At 38.3% G+C, this 18,400-nt stretch overlaps 1 protein-coding gene and 1 long non-coding RNA gene across 2 annotated transcripts in view; one reads left to right on the top strand and one right to left on the bottom strand.

The window, feature by feature from the left end:
* Positions 1 to 6,205: 6,205 nt before the first annotated feature.
* MRPL19 (mitochondrial ribosomal protein L19) lies at positions 6,206 to 14,504 on the bottom strand. Its single transcript, XM_007970085.3, has 6 exons — positions 14,371 to 14,504; positions 14,062 to 14,179; positions 9,614 to 9,732; positions 9,210 to 9,344; positions 7,010 to 7,191; positions 6,206 to 6,872 (listed from the first exon to the last, which is right to left on the bottom strand). Exons 1-6 carry the CDS (start codon positions 14,471 to 14,473, stop codon positions 6,651 to 6,653), a joined length of 879 nt encoding a protein of 292 aa, XP_007968276.3. The 5' UTR covers positions 14,474 to 14,504; the 3' UTR covers positions 6,206 to 6,650.
* LOC103220006 (uncharacterized) overlaps positions 14,128 to 18,400 on the top strand; it is a 25,823-nt gene continuing 21,550 nt past the window's right edge. Inside the window, exon 1 of the long non-coding RNA XR_492220.3 lies at positions 14,128 to 14,200. This is a non-coding gene — a long non-coding RNA (uncharacterized lncRNA). The remainder of the gene's footprint in view (positions 14,201 to 18,400) is intronic.

Raw genomic sequence — 18,400 nt, 5'->3', positions numbered from 1 at the left:
GGAGAGGATGTGGAGAAATAGGAGCACTTTTACACTGTTGGTGGGATTGTAAACTGGTTCAACCATTGTGGAAAACAGTATGGCGATTCCTCAAGGATCTAGAACTAGAAGTACCATATGACCCAGCCATCGCATTACTGGGTATATACCCAAAGGATTATAAGTCATGCTGCTATAAAGACACATGCACACGTACGTTCATTGCGGCACTATTCACAATAGCAAAGACTTGGAATCAATCCACATGTCCATCAGTGACAGACTGGATTAAGAAAATGTGGCACATACACACCATGAAATACTATGCAGCCATAAAAATGGATGAGTTCGTGTCCCTTGTAGGGACATGGATGCAGCGGAAACCATCATTCTCAGCAAACTATTGCAAGGACAGAAAACCAAACACCGCATGTTCTCACTCATAGGTCAGAATTGAACAATGAGATCACTTGGACTCTGGAAGGGGAACATCACACACCAGGACCTTTATGGGGAGTGGGGAGGGGGGAGGGATGGCATTGGGAGTTATACCTGATGTAAATGACGAGTTGATGGGTGCTGATGAGTTGATGGGTGCAGCACACCAACATGGCACAAGTATACATATGTAACAAACCTGTACATTGTGCACCTGTACCCTAGAACTTAAAGTATAACAACAACAACAACAAAAAAAGTGTTAGGTGAACTAACAACGTGCAAACACCTAGGTCAAAAGACTATGGCCAAGATATCAAAAAAACCATCTATGTTCTGTGAGAAAAAGCTGCAAAGGAGTTTCTTTGGGAAATCAGAATATTCAACAGCACATACAGAGAGATTTAGGAAACTACATGCATACACAGCAAAAAGCTTGCTCAGACAAGACCTGCAAAGACACTACGCTTTTGGGCCTGATTGCTAGGCTCAGTACAAGCCTGGCTAAGTATTAAGGGAAAAGCCCAGCACAGAGCCAATCTGCAAAGACTGGGAGAGATGTTTGTCTGCTAGTTTTAACTCCTTTCAAAGAAATCTATGTCAAACTATTAAACACAAGCTAAGGAACACAGACTTCAGTGATGACACACAGAAGGAATAGTCTTTGCAAAAATAGTTTGGAAATGTCACTAAACAGTAGACTGCTATAATCTTCAATAATAAGATAAATAAAAATTAACTCTCAGGAAGGGGGGAGTATCTGATTTTCAGGGGAACCACATTATAATGTTCAAACATACAGTTTTCAACAACAAAAAGACAGCATACAAAGACACAGGAAAGTATGGCTCATTGAAAATAATGAAATCCATCCCTGAAGAAGCACAGACATTGGACTTACTATGCAAAGACTTTAAACAGTTGTCTTACATAAGCCCAAAGAACTAAAGGAAAGCATGGACAAAGAACTAAAGGAAGAAACAGACATATGAACAAAATGAGAATATCAGTAAAGACATTATAAAATTATAAAAAGAAACCAAAGATAAATTTTGGAGCTGAAAAGTACAGTAACTGAAATAAATTCATCAGAGGAGTTCAACAGTTGATCTGAACAGGGAGAAGAATCAACAAACTGAAAAAAAGAAGGGCAACTGCAATAATCAAGTCTGAGGAACAAAAGAGAACACAGCCTAAGAAACTGGTGAGAGAGCATCAAACAGACCAACATATACATTAAGAATATTTCAGAAGGAAAAGAAAGCAGTGAAAAAAATTGAAGAAATAATAGCCAAAGATGTCCGAAATTTGATAAAAGACATAAATCTATGACTCCAAGAAACTCAACAAACTCCAAGTGGGATAAACTCAGAGACCCACACTGAGCCACATTATAATCAAACTGTCAAAAGACAAAAGCTGAGCAAATCTGAAAAGCAGTAAGACAGAACTGACTCATCAAGAATGAGGAATCCTCAAATTTTATAACATCTAATATGAGAAACCATGGAGTCAGAAGGTAGTGGGATGACATATTTAAAGTGCTGAAAGAAAAATACTGTTACTAAAAATTCGTGTATCTGGCAAAAATAAGGGAGAAATCAAGACATTCTCAGATAAAACAAAAGCTGAGGGAGTTTATTACAATTAGACTTGCCCTGCAAGAAATGCATAAGGGAATTCTTGGGCTGAAATGAAAGAGCACTAGACAGTAACTCAAATCTGTATATTGAAATAAAGATCCAAAATAAGATATATTGACAAATATAAAAGTCAGTATTACTGTCATACTGTTTTCTAACTCCACTTTTTATTTCCTAAATAATTTAGAAGACAAACTCATACAAATAACTATAAATTATTTATTAGGCATCAGATACATAAACATGTAATTTGTGCCATCAATAACATAAGGGTGGCAGGGGCAGAACTTTACAGGAGTAGAGATTTTGTATGCTATTGAAGGTAAATTGGTATCAGTTCAAATTAGATTGTTTTAAGTGTAGGATGTTAACTATAATCCCCATAGCAACCACAAATAAAATATCTAACAAATATACACAAAGTGGAGTGAGAAGAGAATCAGATTAGTTCACTACAAAAAAACAGACAAGAAGGCCATAAAGAGGAAATGAGGGGCCAAAAAAGTATCTGACATATGGAAAAAGTGTTAAATGGTAGAAGAAAGTCCTTCTTTAATTAAATGTAAATGGATTAAATTTTCCAATCAAAAGGCAGAAATTGGCAGAATGGACAAAAAAAAAAAAAAACACAAAACAAGATAGTGATATGCTGTCTACAAGAGAATACTATAGATCCAAAGACACAAACACATGGAACACATAGATAAAGATACTCTGGGCCAGGCACGATGGCTCACGCCTGTAATCCCAGCACTTTGGGAGGCCGAGGCGGGTGGATCGTGAGGTCAGGAGATTGAGACCATCCTGGCTAACACAGTGAAACCCCGTCTCTACTAAAAAAATATTTTAAAAAATTTAGCCGGGCATGGTGGCGGGCGCCCCCAGCTACTTGGGAGGCTGAGGCAGGAGAATGGTGTGAACCTGGGAGTTCGAGCTTGCAGTAAGCCGAGATTGTGCCACTGTACTCCAGCCTGGGTGATAGAGGGAGACTCCATCTCAACAAAAAATAAATAAAATAAAAGATACTCTGTGCAAACTTTTTTTTTAAAAAAAGAGAACTTTAACACATTATAAACCACCTTGACCTAAGAGACATATAGAAAACAACAGTCAACAATAGCATGGTACACATTTTGCTCAAGTGTACGAGGAACATTCTCCAGGACAGACCATCTATTAGGCCACACACCAATTCTCAAACTTAAAAACATTAAAATCATACTAAGTATCTTCTCTAATCACAATGGAATGAACTTGGAAATCAATAACAAAAAATAGTGGGAAATTCATAAACATGTAGAAATTAGCACACTCAACCAGTGGATCAAAGAAGAAATCACAAGAGAAATAAAAGATGACATTATCTAGCAATTCCACTCAAGATGTATACCCAAGAGAACTTAGAAACAGGCAGTCAAATATATACTTATGTCAATGTTTATTGCAGCATTATTCACAATAGCCAAAAGGTAGAAATATCCCAGTGTTCATCAGAAGATAAACAAAATGTGTACACATACAATGGAATATTAGTCATAAAAACAAATGAAATTCTGATACATGCCACGACATGGATGAATCTTAAGGACTGCTTGAGGCCAGGAGCTCAAGACCAGCATGGGAAACATAGCAACACCACATCTCTGCAAAAAACAAAATCAGCCAGGTGCAGTGAACATGTGCCTAGCTACTCAAGGAGGCTGAGGTGGGAGAACTGCTTGAGCTCAGGATTTTGAGGCTGCAATGAGCTATGATCACACCACTGCACTCTTACCAGAGTGACAGAATGAGACCTTGTCTCAAAGATAAAAAGAAGCAGGTGAGGTTACCTGGGGCTGGGAGAGATACAGGAATGAGGTTATTGCTTAACAGTTACACAGTTTCAGTTTGGGGTGATGAGAAAATTTCGGAAATAGTAGTAACAATTTCACAACATTGTGAATGTAATTAATGCCTCTGACTTGTAAATTTAAAATGTTTACAATGGCAAATTATGTTATATATATCCTACCACAATAAAAAAAGCTTTAGATTATGCATGTTTAATTTTATTTCTGGGGGAAGATTTGCTTTACTTCTGGGGGAAAATTCACAAGAATTTTAAAGATACTCTTACAGAGTAAAAAGCATGATTGTTTACATGTTTTTGAGCACCTGTACTTACAAGCTGATCATACATTTGCAGAGCTTTAGATCCTAAAATACACCCATCTACCATTCTACCAATATTCAAGTGTGTTTATCAAGACAGAAAAAGAACAGGTTTTAATAGCTATCTTCTAACAAGATAAAGAAAAGAAAAATATAAGATAGAGTCTCTTGTTAACCTTTTATTTTGACAAGTTCTTTTGAGAGGTTATCTCAGCAAATAATCTAAACAAGTGAAGAATAGGATATCTATTACCTGTTGACAGTAGTAAGATGGCTATATAATCATAAGTGAAAAAGATCAAGGAAGTAGCTGAAAGCTGCTGTATGACACAGACCCCTAGACAATCTCCATCCTGGACAGACCCCTCCAGGAAGGAGATTGGAAGCCTCTATTCTAGGAAATCTGACAAAACCAAAATATTCATGTGGAGGAGGGGACTCCCAAAAAGACCCATTCAGATAACCCTAAAGACAACCCCTTCCCACAATCCCAAGGCTTTGAAGCTTTTTAGTCCCTCATTCAACCATAAGAAGACAGCCAAAGATTACCAGATATCCTGGAAAAGCCTGAAATACAGACAAAAAAAATAAATAAATACAGAAAGAAATTTGGAGGAAATAGATGTACAATTTTAAATGAAAAAAAATACAAACTATATTGAATACCCCTTATCTATGAGCAAATCTATAGATAAAGGCTTTTTAGTTATAAGAAAAGGAACTTTTACAAATCAAGAAGGGGTCTTTAAGATTTTTAAATATAATAGCAAAGAGTTGGAAGATTTCCCTAAAGAGCTAAAAAACAAAGAGATTGGGGTCAAGGGAGGGAGGTAAGGAAATAGATACCCAGTGCTGGATATCCAACATCCGAAAAATAGTTTGGAGAACAAAGCTGCAGAGAATAAATCATCAACCAATGCTAAGTGTTTCCCAGAACTGACAGAAGTGAGTTACTACCTTGGAAGGGTTCACCTAAAACCCAATACAATGCATAAATATAGACCCACACCAAGGCACATCATCATTAAATTTATGAGAAACGGAAATCAAAATGGCATTGGATTTCTCCATACAACGATGGAAACAAAGAAAATGGAGCAACAATATATTTAAAGTTCTGAAGGAAAATTACCTCCTACCTAAACGTATAAAGTATCAATCAAACATGAGACATGCAAGGTCTCAAAAATTTTACTTCCACTTAAACTTTCTCTAGAAGCTACCAAAGGATGTGCTCCAGCAAAACAAATTAGTACTCAATAAAATGGAAAATATGGAATCCAGAAAACAGTTGAGCACAGGAAAGAAGTTAGTCCCAAGATAGCTAGGAACTAGAGGGCAGATCTGAAGGTAATGATGGAATGAAGGTAATGGACAGGTTGAGAGTTGCCTTCAAGATTTAGGATAGTACTGTACTTTTAACCTGAGCAACAGTATACCCAGGTGAGTATGGACCAAATTACATGCTTTTCTTAAGCATGTGTGATTATACCCCAGCTTTCCAATCCATGCTGCATGGATCAGCAACAACACTCATATCATATACCAAAGGTATTGTTTTGACCTAATCCTAAGATGTAGACTTTGATTCATCACGCTGTGAGCATCAAAAAAGTTTACTTCTTCTAACCACATTTGCGCGACATCCAGTTACCCAGTATAATCCTGCCAGATACCCTGTAGTGAGCCTTCTGTTTAGCAGAACTCACTCATAACCTTAGCCATGAACTTGCAAAATTGGCCTTTGTAAACTCTCAGGGGGAGCTGAAGCCAGACTGTGACCCAAAGACTGTAACGTTTCCCTTGAAGCCTTCATGCAATAATAGTAATACTGCCCCTTTATACTTGCTAACAGGTTTTTCAAAATTAAATATATTGTTGAAGAATATATGTTGGCAGTAAACTAAAAGAAATGCAAAGGAATGATTAACAAGTCAAGATGATACTTACATTTAAAAAGGAGAGAGATACAGATATACCAGAGTCTTCTGAGATCTTATTAAATGTTTTATTTCTTAACATTCTTAGATATTACTAAATGTTCGATTTCTTAACCTGATAGTAGGTACATGAATGTTTTATTATTCTGTAAATCATACATTATTGTGCTTATGAATTGTTTCACAATTTACAAAAAATCACCCCAACTATTCCCCTTGCTCAGGTTCCATGCTCATTAAAGAACATTCTGGTGATGCTCTGACTTCTATTGTAGCTTTACCTCCAATAAGCAAATGGACATCGGACCATTTGGCATGTATAATTCTCTTTTTAGAGTAATAAACTGGTGTACAAGTTTTTTTTTAGAAAAAAGTATTAAAGCAATGAATATTTAGGTCACTTAATTACTATGTTCTTATAAATGAAATTAAATTGGTCTCAAAATATATCCTCTTAGAGCCAATAATCTTCTGCAACTAACCAAATTCATTCTCAGAATCAAGACCTTTTTGACGCTTCAATTTCCTTCCATATTGCAGCTTCAATTTTTGAAGTATCATATTCCCTCATCATATCAAATTCAAGCCACGGCTGACTCCACTTCTGAGCTTCTTTCATTTGCTCTTCAGTTAAACAAAGATCAAATCTGATTCCTTTAATATTAAAATTTGGACGTTCCCAGCGTTTAGACCAGGGCTTAGGCTTCATTTTCACTTTCAGCTAAGGAAGATCAAAAAAAAAAAAAAAAGGAATAATTAGGCTGATAGGCATAAGCAAAAATTCTTCTGAAGTTTTCATTAAGATGATTCTTTCTTATTTTATACTTGAACTTCTAGTTTCGAATGTACAAGCCATACCTCATTAACAGGAACTTCCTGGGTAGGCTCTTGTGCTACTGGCTTCATATTCACATCAAAAGTGCTATATTCAGGAAGGGCATCTCGTAAGTACAGCAAGCTATCATCCAGCCGTTTCTCTAATTTGACCACTTCGATCTTGTGAACCCGAGGATTATAAAGTTCAAAGCAAATCTCAACACCTAAATCGAAAATAAAATATATTCTTACAATCTAAGTCCACATTCTTATACATGTTTCATATTACAGTAAAAGCATTTCATAAAGGAATTAGCACAAAGTTTTGCATGTAGCAAATGTGCTGTTAATTTGAAATGTTTAAGATAAAGATTACTGAAAGAAATAGAAATAAGCTAAAATCCATTTAAATATAAAGTGAGAAAGTCTGAATTGGAATGATAGTCTAAAGAAAAAATGGCTTCTAGAAATATGTTGAGTCACATATCTCTTAATTCTCATAGTAGTAACTTCAGAGAAAGCCTGAATTTTTCCCTATGTCATGTTTTTATCTCCCAATTACTTGAAGAAAAATCAATCTTCCATGTTAAGAGTAATAAGATTAATGGTGCAAAAGAAGTAAAATATTAAGTTCCAACTTTCGTTAGAAGCTCCTTTGATTAAGGATTAGTGGATTAAAGGGCTGGAGAGAACTAGTTTTGCTTTTGCCCTTTCACCTTTCACCATGTGAGGGCACAGTGCTTGGCCCTTCCAGAGCACACAGCAACAAGGCACCATCTTGGATGCAGGGAAGGAGGCCTCACCAAATACCAAACCTGCCAGCACCTTGAACTTAGATTTCCCAGCCTCCTGAACTGTGAGAAATAAATTTGTTCTTTCTAAATTACCCAGCCTGTAGCATTTTGTTATAACAGCACAAACAGAATAAGACACCAGAAATGTAAACCAGAGACTGCACAAATGCAAGCAGATGATGGTGACATGGATGAGGGTGACAGCAATGTAGAGGGAAGAACAGACAAAACCGTGATATATTTTTTGGAGATTGTGCCAAGAAAACTTGATTGACTGCATGTGTGAAAGTAAGTGGGTAGGCAGTGGTACCATTTATGGAAATAGAAAAGACTGTGAATGGAACACCATGCAAGGGGAAATAAAGGGTTCTGCTTTCAACTTATGCTGGTAAGACATCCAAATAGAGTGTTGATCAGATAGTTGCAAATGCAAATCTGGAACTTAAAAAGGGTCAGTCCTAGAGTTATAAATTTGGAAGTTATCATTATAAAGATAGTATACAAGCCACTGGACAAGAAGGAAACACTAATGCAGGAAGTAGTGATGGGGAAGGTTGAGGCAGGTTACAACAGTCAGACATTAACTATAGAGAATGGCAAGAGGGAGCTATCCTTTTTGAGTATTCTGTGTCCAGCACTTCAAATTCAGTATCTCACAGTTGATTGGCTAGAACCATGTAGAGTAGAAACTATTACTATCTTAATGCTTAAAGAAAATCAAATGACTCACTCCTATGCTCATTTACTTCTATTACAAGGCCTCTCCAAGTATTTGACCTGATTTAAGGCACAAATCAATTAAGTCCTGCTGAATTCCTACACGCACAGCCCACCAGGTCATCACAGACAGCAACTGCTTTCACATTTTCAATTTCTTTGAAAACAAGAACACTTTGTTGTTGGAACTTCATGAAGCATTCAACTTGATAAACTTAACTGTTCCTGCCATTTTAATTAATAATCTTGCTAGAGTTTTACTACTTGTTCCTCTGCCTATAAGGCATAGTATACAAACACAATTTTGCCTTTTTAAAATTCCTCCCAAGTCATATAAGACAGTGATATTCATTTTAGGAGCAAGTAATTCATGAAGACATTATATGTTTATCTTAAAGTTTTACTCATGGGTTATTTGCTCCTAAAACGAATATCCCCATACTGCTTTATAGTGATTTATTCCCCGCTTTGATGTTGCCATGGTTTGCAAAGTCTATTTCTAATGACTGTTGCTCCAATAATATAAGAAGCCTTCAAGAGAAAGATGTCCATCAACCATATTTAATCATTAACATCAAATCTCAATCCATTCTAAAGCCAGAGGCTCCACATCTTCCCTCAGAGTCCCCTTTTACTTTCAAATTTCAGATTTCTTATCCCAGGATGGAGAAACAAAAAGGAATCCTGAGATAACATTTTCTAGACAATGAAAATGATGAAATAAAACTTACCTTGTCCTTCAATAACATTCCTAAGGATAAAAGTAGCTCCAAGGCCTCTTCCTGATCTCTGGATGCAAATCCCCAGAAACTGGCTGATTTTTCCACTGGCATATGGGTCAGCTGTAGTAACACGAAGAATACTTCCTACAAATTCAAAAGAGAAGTGAACTTTTTTTCCAGCACACTCAGCTGAAAAGTAAACTTTATATAAGATGCAGAAACAAACAAATAGCATTGCTAGATAACTTCTTCACTTCCTAAATCTTTTAATTTAGGAATAAATACTTCATATGACCATAACCCAGATATGTAAAAAAACAATCTTCTTTTGTTTTTTAAGAAAACTAACCATCCAATCACTAAGAAACTAACCACGCAATCACTAATAATAAAAGCATATAGCTCTTACTGACCAACATAGAACTCTGGGATGTGGAGTACTTTTCTCCTTTCTAACATATCTTTTCTTTCTATTTGAAATTTCAGAGGATCTGTTCTTCCCCTTCGAGGAATGAATTCAGGACTCAAGAACCTGTGAAAAATACAAATAAATAAATTAATTAAAAGTAAACTTAAAAGGCTGCTAAAAGAAAAATTGCTGCTTTTCAAAGAAATTAAAGAATACAATATTGACATGTTTTATTGTTCATTGTCTAAGTAAAAGTCAATCTTATTTCTAAAATTGTTAATGCTCATGAAAATAGCTAACAATTCCTGAGTACTCACCTGGTATTTTGTTAAAAGCTTTGTGAAACATCTACTGCATAAATTAATCCTTCTAGCAACCGTGTGGGTTTGATGTCATCTCCTCTTTACAGAGCAAGAAACTGAAGCTTAAAAAAAGTAAATAACTAACCCATTGCTACATTAGCTATAAATCTGTCAAGTCAAGATTTAAATGTAGGTATGTTTGTCAGTCACCAAAGCCTATAACCATTACTACAGGTCTCACACTGAGCTATACATGCTATAATAAATTATGTCAGAAAAGACATCAACATATAAATTACTAATTATAAACTGACTTTTAAAATGATCTTCCTGATCAGAGAAGATGGCCCTGGAGACGGTGCTGAAGGGCCTGCAGCATCTGCAGGCTTGTTTGCTGTGTCTGCTGGCCAAGACTATAGACCAGTTTGAGTATGATGGTTGTGACAACTGTGACGCCTATTGGTAGTCCTGGTGTCTCGTGGTTGTTATCTTTCTGCCCTCCTGGTACAGCAGTATCCCTTGAAGACATCCTGAGGCTTTGTAGTGCTCTTTGCTCCCTGCCATGCTTAATAATTCTTGCTTTTCCCCTTCCTCATCTGTTTTCTTCTGTTTACTGCTCTTCCTGTACCTTACGCAGTCCCGCATCCTTGCATTTCACATTCTCCTAACTGGAGACCCTTGGGCCTTAGGTGACTGCTGGGTCCTAGTCTGCCTTGTTTGTGCCTCTGTAGGAGGTAAGTCCTTGCTTTTCTCCTCTGGCCTAGTAGGAGACCTTGGGTAATGTCCCATTTTTGGCCAAGATGAGGTATTTGTTTTAGAATAAAAAATTCACCATAAATTCTCATTTACTTAAATTTCCACAGAAATCCTGTTAGTGTCCCCATTTTGATTTCCCTAAGTTGCTGGTTCTCCCTCTGTAAAAAGAGAATGATTAGACCCGGCCTGTTTACCTCAGGATTATTGTGATTGTAGAAATGAAGCTATGTGAACATTGTGTAAATCTTATAAAGGTGAAATCCTTTTGCTTAAAAGATAATAATCTTCCTTTTTTTCTTCTTTAACTGATTTTAAGCTCATTAGAAATATTTAATCTACATAAAAAGTATAAATGACAGTACAATGAATATTCATGTCTCTACCAGCCACCTCAAGAAATAAATTATCAATATTGTGGAAGCCCCAGTGTACCCCTTCCTACTCTGTAAATTACTATCCTAAATTTGGTGATTATTCCCATGAATTTCTTTCTCTTCCTCAATTTTCTACTTTGAAAATTTTAAAGCCTACCAAAAAAAATAGTAATACAATGAACAACTGCAGATCTTTCATCTACTTTTACTAACTGCTAAAATTGTGCTGTATTTGCTTTATATATACATATCATTTTTTTTCTGAACCATTTGAAAATGTCAGCCAGGTGTGGTGGCTTACATCTGTTATCCCAACACTTGAGAGGCCGAGGAGGATAGATCATTTGAGCCCAGGAGTTCCAGAGCAGGCTAGCCAACATAGTGAGACCTCATTCTCCAACAAAAAAATGCTAAAAATAGCCAGGCATGGTGGCGGGCACCTGTAGTCCCAGCCACTTGGGAGAATGAGTAGGGAGGGGCCTAGGAGTGGGAGGCTGCAGAGCCAAGATCATGCCACTGCACTCCAGCCTGGGTGACAAAAGCAAGGCTCTGTCTCAAAAAAATGGAACAGCAAGGCATTTCATTCCTCAATAATTTAGAAGACTTATGCTAAGAATAAGGACTTGCTCCTATATTATCATGATACCCTTATGACACCTATAAAAGTTAGCATTAATTTGATAACATAATCTAATACAGAGGTATCCAATCTTCTGGCTTCCCTGGGACACACCAGAGGAATTATCTTGAGCCACACATAAAAGACACTAACAATAGCTGTTAAGCTTTAAAAAATAAAAAAAATCACAAAAAAATCTCATAATGTTTTAAGAAAGTTTATAAATTTGTGTTGGGTTACATTTAAAGCTGTTCTGGGCTGTGGGTTGGGTAAGTTTGGTCTAATATAGGGTTCATACTCAAATGTATGTCAATATCCTGGGAAGGTATTTTACATCTATTTGCTGCCCAATTCAAAATACAATCAAGCTTCCCACATCATATTTGGTCATTAGTCTCTCAAACTAAGACTTTTCCTCATCTTTGTATTTTTATAACATTAACTTTTTTGAACAGTCAAGGCCTACTATCTTATCCCTAGATTCTGGATTGTTTCCACATGCCTAGACTAAGGTTAAATAATTTTAGTAAGAATATCACAGAGGATGATGTGAATAACTTATTCTGTCACATCAGGAGACACATAATATCAGCTGGTATGACTACTGGTAAAGTTATGTTTGACTGTTTGGCGAAGTTTCAGAAGGTCCCCCTTAAATTTCTTTTTACTTTACATATGCATGTATGTCTGGGCAACATATACTATTGTTTAGTATAGTTTTGTTTTTGTTTTTTCTGAGATGGAGTCTTGCTCTGTCAACCAGGCTGTAGTGCAGTGGCACCATCTTAGCTCACTGCAACCTCCGCATCCTGGGTTAAAGCAGTTCTCCTGCCTCAGCCTCCTGAGTAGCTGGGATTATAGGCGCATGCCACTACGTCTGGTTTTTTTTTTTTTGGTTTTTTTTTTTTGTATTTTTAGTAGAGACGAGGGTTTCACCATGTTGGCCAGGCTGGTCTCAAACACCTGACTTCGTGATCTGCCCTCCTTGACCTCCCAAAGTGCTGGGATTACAGGTGTGAGCCACTGCACCTGGCCTATGGTTTTAAACTTCATAAAAATAGCATCTTACTACATTAATGATTCTAAAGGTTTTTTCCCACACATATTTGTAAAATCATCCATGTTTAAAAGTCAGTTCTAGTCCATTCACTTTTCACTGCTGTACAATAAATATTCTGTCATATGAATGCATTTGCCTATTCACCTTCTGTTGGTTATCTATTCTGCCTCTAAATTTTTGTTATAAAAAATACTTACATTCATTCTTGTACTTGTCTCCTTGTACATACATGTAAGAGTTTAGGTTGTGTGCTTTCTGAGTGAGAAGGTATACAGAACTTAAACTTACTAAATTCTGTCAAATTGTTCTCCAGAACATATCATTTACATTCCTGTTTAAGTGAATTCTATTAAATGCCACCCTTTAAGAGATATTCCATTAATACCTTCAAAAAAAAAAAAGTTTTATAAGGAAATATTTTCTGAATCTCTAGGTTCTCTAACTCCAAGTTTACTTCTATTTAAATCCGTGAAATATTTTAAATGTTTTTAAAAAAAAAAAAAAAAAAAAAAAAGGCCAGGCGTGGTACCTGTAGTTCCAGCTACTCAGGAGGCTGAGGCAGGAGGATCACTTCAGCCCAGGAGTTTTGAGGCTGCAGTGAGCTAGCACTCACTGCAGTCCACTGCACTCCAGGCTGGGTGACTGAACCACACTCTATCTCAAAAATTTAGGAAACAAAAAAAAAAATCCCAGAGGTAATCCAATCAACAACCTACAGTCCTTTCAAGAAGCCTATAATCATAGCAGGTTTTTCCTCTGAAAACTGTTTTTTTAAAAAGATTGTTACACAGCTCTCTTTTCAGATCTTAAGTCCTTTAAATTTACATGTACCTCCAAGATTACCACCATTCATTTTAGTTTTTATTCACACTGTTTTGATGATTAAGTTTCAGATACACTTTAGCGGTAATTATTACTGTGCCTTGTCTGCCAAAACTTCCAACCTAACCCACAGCAAATTTTTTAAATAGGCCAATCTATTCCTATCCAGGGTTGGGGTCTTTTGAGAGAAAAGAACGGCTCTTGGACATAAACAGGTATAAACAGGATGTACCTCAGAGAAAAACTCTGGTATAGGACATATACCACAGAAGAAAGAGCTTAAAATATGGGGAATCCTTACATGAAGTTCTGACTCAATAAAACTGCAAAGAAGTTCAATGCTGGCTTGGGGAGAAGCGAGGAAGACAGAACACTGTGGTGCACGGGCTCATGAATCCTACACACCAGCTCGTGCAGGGGAAGGTGCAGCCCCCACCTTAGAGCCGGTACCTCCAACGCGAACGCGCTCACGCGCGCACCGACCCCAGTTGCCGGCCTGGCGCCAGGGCAGTGGCTCACCTGCGTTCCTGTTCCGGCGGGCGGCGCTTGTCCATGATGACCGGCTTCGGCGGCGGCTGGAACGCTCCGGGCTCGGAAGGCCCAGTGCTGTGCTGCCGGACAGGCCCCGCGTGGATCCCTGCGGGAGCGGACGACGAAGGTCAGGACTCTAGTGCCAGCCCTGAGATCCCGCAGAGCCCCGCAATCTCCCCCAACCCGGTGTCCCACGGAGGACCAACTCTGGGGTTGCCTCTCATCTACAGGCTGGCCTCCCCCATCCTGACCCTGGGCCCCTAACGCGCCCCAGCTCGCAAGTCCCGCTCCTCTTACTGCAGGCGAAAGAGGCCAGCGCGGGGAACAGTGTCCTGGCGGCTTGGAAACTCCGACCTAGACCCATTGCAGCCCAGTGCCCCGCTGCAATGCAGGACGCCATGCCGGCTAGCTTACGTCAAGACTACAACTCCCAGTAATCGGCGCGAGGAGATTGTAGCTGCCTGCCACTAGATGGCGGCTGCTATGGGACAAAATAGATAAGTCTCTCCCTGCTCTTTTCCTGGTGTCTTAGGAAAAGAGCAAATTTCTCTAGTTCCCCATAATTAGCCAAGTTACAGCCCTCCACAGGGGTGTTCTCCCGGCCTAGAAAGTTCTTTCCTACCTCTCTGAATCAACTCTATCTTCTCAGGCAAGCTCTCGCTGTGTGAAAATCCCGTTGTAGGCCTTCATTCCCACTAGGTGCCTTCCATTGGCAGCTCTGATCTCATTTGCAATTCTTTCTTGCGTAGTTATTAGATTAGTATTTAAATCTGCTATTATACTATAATGAGGCAAGGGAAAGGAGAAAGTCTTCTTTTTTCTTACTGTTTTATCCCAGCACCTAGAACCTACCTGGGCCCTCACTAACTCTTTGTTTTTGTTTTGTTTTGTTTTGTTTTTCTGAGACAAGGTCTTTTTCTGTTGCCCAGGCTGGAGTGCAGTGGCGCGATTATGGCTCTGCAGCCTCCAACTCCTTCGCTCAGGCGGTCCTCTCACCTTAGCCTCCAGAGTAGCCGAGACTACAGTCTTGCACCATCACGCCCAGCTGATTTTACGAATTCTTTGTTGAATGCACAAAAAGGAGAATAGAACAGTTCCTGACAGAACTGCTGGCCCCTAGTCCTTGAGACTACAGAAAGCCTAAACCCTCTGAGGAACCCAAATGAGTTTGGGCTGGGCAACAGTGGGTATGGATAGGTAGGAGAAGTAAAGCTGAAAAGTCTTGTTAAGAAATTTGGAAAATGACTGGGTGTGGCCAGGTATGCCTATAATCCCAGCACTTTGGGAAACCGAGGCAGGAGGATCCCTTGAGTCCATGAGTTGGAAACCAGCCTGGGCAACATAGTGAGAACTTATCACTAAGAAACAAACACAGCCAGGCACGGTGGCTCACGCCTTTAATCCCAGCATTTTGGGAGGCCAAGGTGGGCAGATCGCCTGAGGTCAGGAGTTTGAGACTAGCCTGGCCAACATGGTGAAACCCCGTTTCTACTAAAAATAAAAAAAAAAAAAAAATCCTAGTTTGGTGGTAGGCTCCTGTAATCCCAGCTACTTGGGAGACTAAGGCAGGAGAATCTCTTGAACCCGGGAGGCAGAGGTTGCAGTGAGCTGAGATTGTGCCATTGTACTCCAGCCTGGGCAACAAGAGCAAAACTCCGTCTCAAAAAAAAAAAAAAAAGAAAAGAAAAAGGAAAAAAAAAAAGAAAGAAAAGAAAGAGAAACACACAAAAAAAGAAATTTGGAATTTGTTATCTCAGCAATGGTGACACAGTATAAGGATTGAACACTTAGAGTAATGTGATTATTTAACTACATATTAGTCATTCCAGTTGTATTAATGTCCCAAAGCTACCTCAAATTCAGCATATCCGTACTGAGTTCATCTTGTTCACCTCCAGACTTCCTTCCCAGTATTGGCTATCTCAGGGAATGACTTCAGCATCCACTCCCTTGCCTAAGCCAAAAATCTCAGTGCCATCCTTGATTCTTCCCTATCTCCCCCTGGATGAAGTTCCAAAAAGTACGCCTGGCACCATCAAATATTTCAGGAATCCATGTACCTTCTCATCCTTTCATCTGTATTACCAATCTAGGTCACCATTTTTTCCCCTCAGGATCCCTGGAGATCCCTGCAACAGCCTTCTCATTAGTCTTCCTTCCTATAGTTACCTCCAGTCCTTGACACAGCAACCAAAAAACATGGCACAGAAATGCATACCCTGTTCTTGGGTTTCCCCAGTTTAAAGCCTTACTGTTTACTTTTGACAGAAATCAAATGCTCAAAAAAGCAACCAACCTCTGCGGCTTGGCCCCCGTACTCCAGCTTGGCATCCTGAAAAACATGAGCTGTTACATCAGCCTGAGGAACAGGGCCATGTTTTGAGCACAGAACTCAAGGTGCTGTGAAGAAAGACAGGGCCTTGTATTTTAATTCTAGGTTCTTTGATTAGAACAAGAATTTATTCTATAAATGACAAGGAATCACACAACCAAAATTTCAGATGAGCAATATTTTGGCTCTTCTACCTACCCAAAAAAGTAGACTTCAAGCTGTTAAGAGTAAAAGGGAGGAGAAGCAAAGATAATCATGACTGGCAGTGGTGAAGATTTTTCTGTATTAACCATGTCCAGAACACTTGGCCTTCCCTCTTGCTAGGATTGGTGCTATGGGCAGGGGCAGAAACATAAAAGACAGACCTTCACAGGAGGACGGCAGAATTTACTAGACATTGCCAAGCCATGCCTGCTGCCCTCCCTGCTTCTACAGTTGAAGGAATAGTTGTGTAGAGTTTTACAAAACTGGAAGAATGAACCTAAAGAATCTTATTTAATTTTCTCCTATATTCTTGCTCACCCAACATCCATCAGGCCATTCTGACCTTATCTTAATGTGGAGAACAAGCTGGAGTTTAAATTATTCCACCAAACAACTTCATAGAGCAAAACCAAAGAGCACAGAGCTGGCTCAACCATTTTGTGAGCTGATTACAGGAATAGAACTTTAATTATTTACTTCTGTGTTTTACACCCATGGAAAGGAGATCACGAACATCATTATATAATGTTCAGCCAAGGGAAGAAAGTATTCCAGGCAAACTGGGTGCTTCAGGTTATTGTGACATCAGGATCCTTGTCTGTTTTGCTCATTATTACATCCTCTAGTAGAATATCTGGCACCCAATAAATATTTCTAAGTAAAATTAGGTAGATCACTCTGATTGTACTTTAGAAAATGGATGAGAAGCAGGAAATTATTGGAATATTCCAAAAGAGAGATGGTGCTAACCTGGAACAGAAAAAAAAAAAATGGTTCTTAAAGTCATCTTAAAATCATCCCTAATAAGAGCCTTGACTAGCAACATCAGCACAACCAGGGAACATGTTAAAAATACAAATTCTCAGGCCCCACCCCCAGACTTACTGAATTTAAAACTTTGGGCACAGAACCCAGTGATCTGTGCTTTAACAGATCCTCCGGGTGATTCTGATAGTTGTTCCAATTTGGGAACAACTGAGGTAGAGGCCATAGAAATAGAAAGTGTTATTTGTTTTTCTATATCTCCGTCTATTTGTGAGGTAGAGTCAGTAAAAAAAATTTCTGTAATGTACTAGCTGTGAGTCTTTGAGAGAGGTTCCCATCTCTGCTTTTGCTTCTTCATGGGTAATAGGATAGAGGTATACCTACCTCATTGGGTTGGTATAAGGATTAAATTGAGACAATGCATAAAGTTTGGGGATAAATGTGTAGATCATACTAAGTTCTTTTTTTCCAACTTCATTGAGACATGATTGAAGACAAAATTTATATATATTTAAGGTGTACAACATCGTGATTTGATATATGTATGCAATGTGAAATGATTACCACAGTTGAGCTAATTAACATATCCTTCACCTAATTGAAAAAAAAAAAAAAAAAAAAAGCTTTTTGTAAAACTTACTTTAAAGATGCCAGCAAGAGAAAACTATACTCTGATTCATGTATTAACACTTCCAAAAAAAGAATCTCCTATACCTAGAAAACCCTAAAGATGCTACCAAAAGACTCCTAGACCTGATAAACAACTTCAGTAAAGTTTCAGGATCCAAAATTAATATGCAAAAATCTGTAGTATGTCTATACACCAACAATATTCAAGCTGGGAACCAAATCAAGAATGCAGTCCCATTTACAATAGCCTCCAAAATCATAAAATACCTGGGAATACATCTAACCAAGGAGATGAAATCTCTACAACAAGAACTACAAAACACTGCTGAAATAAATTATAGATACCACAAACAAATGGAAAAACATTCCATGCTCATGGATTGGAAGAATCAATGT

Source organism: Chlorocebus sabaeus, chromosome 14 (assembly GCF_047675955.1).
Source record: "Chlorocebus sabaeus isolate Y175 chromosome 14, mChlSab1.0.hap1, whole genome shotgun sequence".
Taxonomy (NCBI): Eukaryota; Metazoa; Chordata; class Mammalia; order Primates; family Cercopithecidae; genus Chlorocebus; species Chlorocebus sabaeus.
Note: the sequence above shows the minus strand (reverse complement) of the source record. Positions and strands in the feature narration are given on the sequence as shown.

Coding starts and splice junctions, on each gene's coding strand:
- MRPL19 (XM_007970085.3), bottom strand. CDS start 14,473: ATGGCGTCCTGCATTGCAGCGGGGCACTGGGCTGCAATGGGTCTAGGT. Junction 9,345..9,613: donor CATCCCAGAGTTCTATGTTG/GTCAGTAAGAGC, acceptor TTGAATTTGTAG/GAAGTATTCTTCGTGTTACT. Junction 7,192..9,209: donor GAATGTTATTGAAGGACAAG/GTAAGTTTTATT, acceptor TTTTCGATTTAG/GTGTTGAGATTTGCTTTGAA.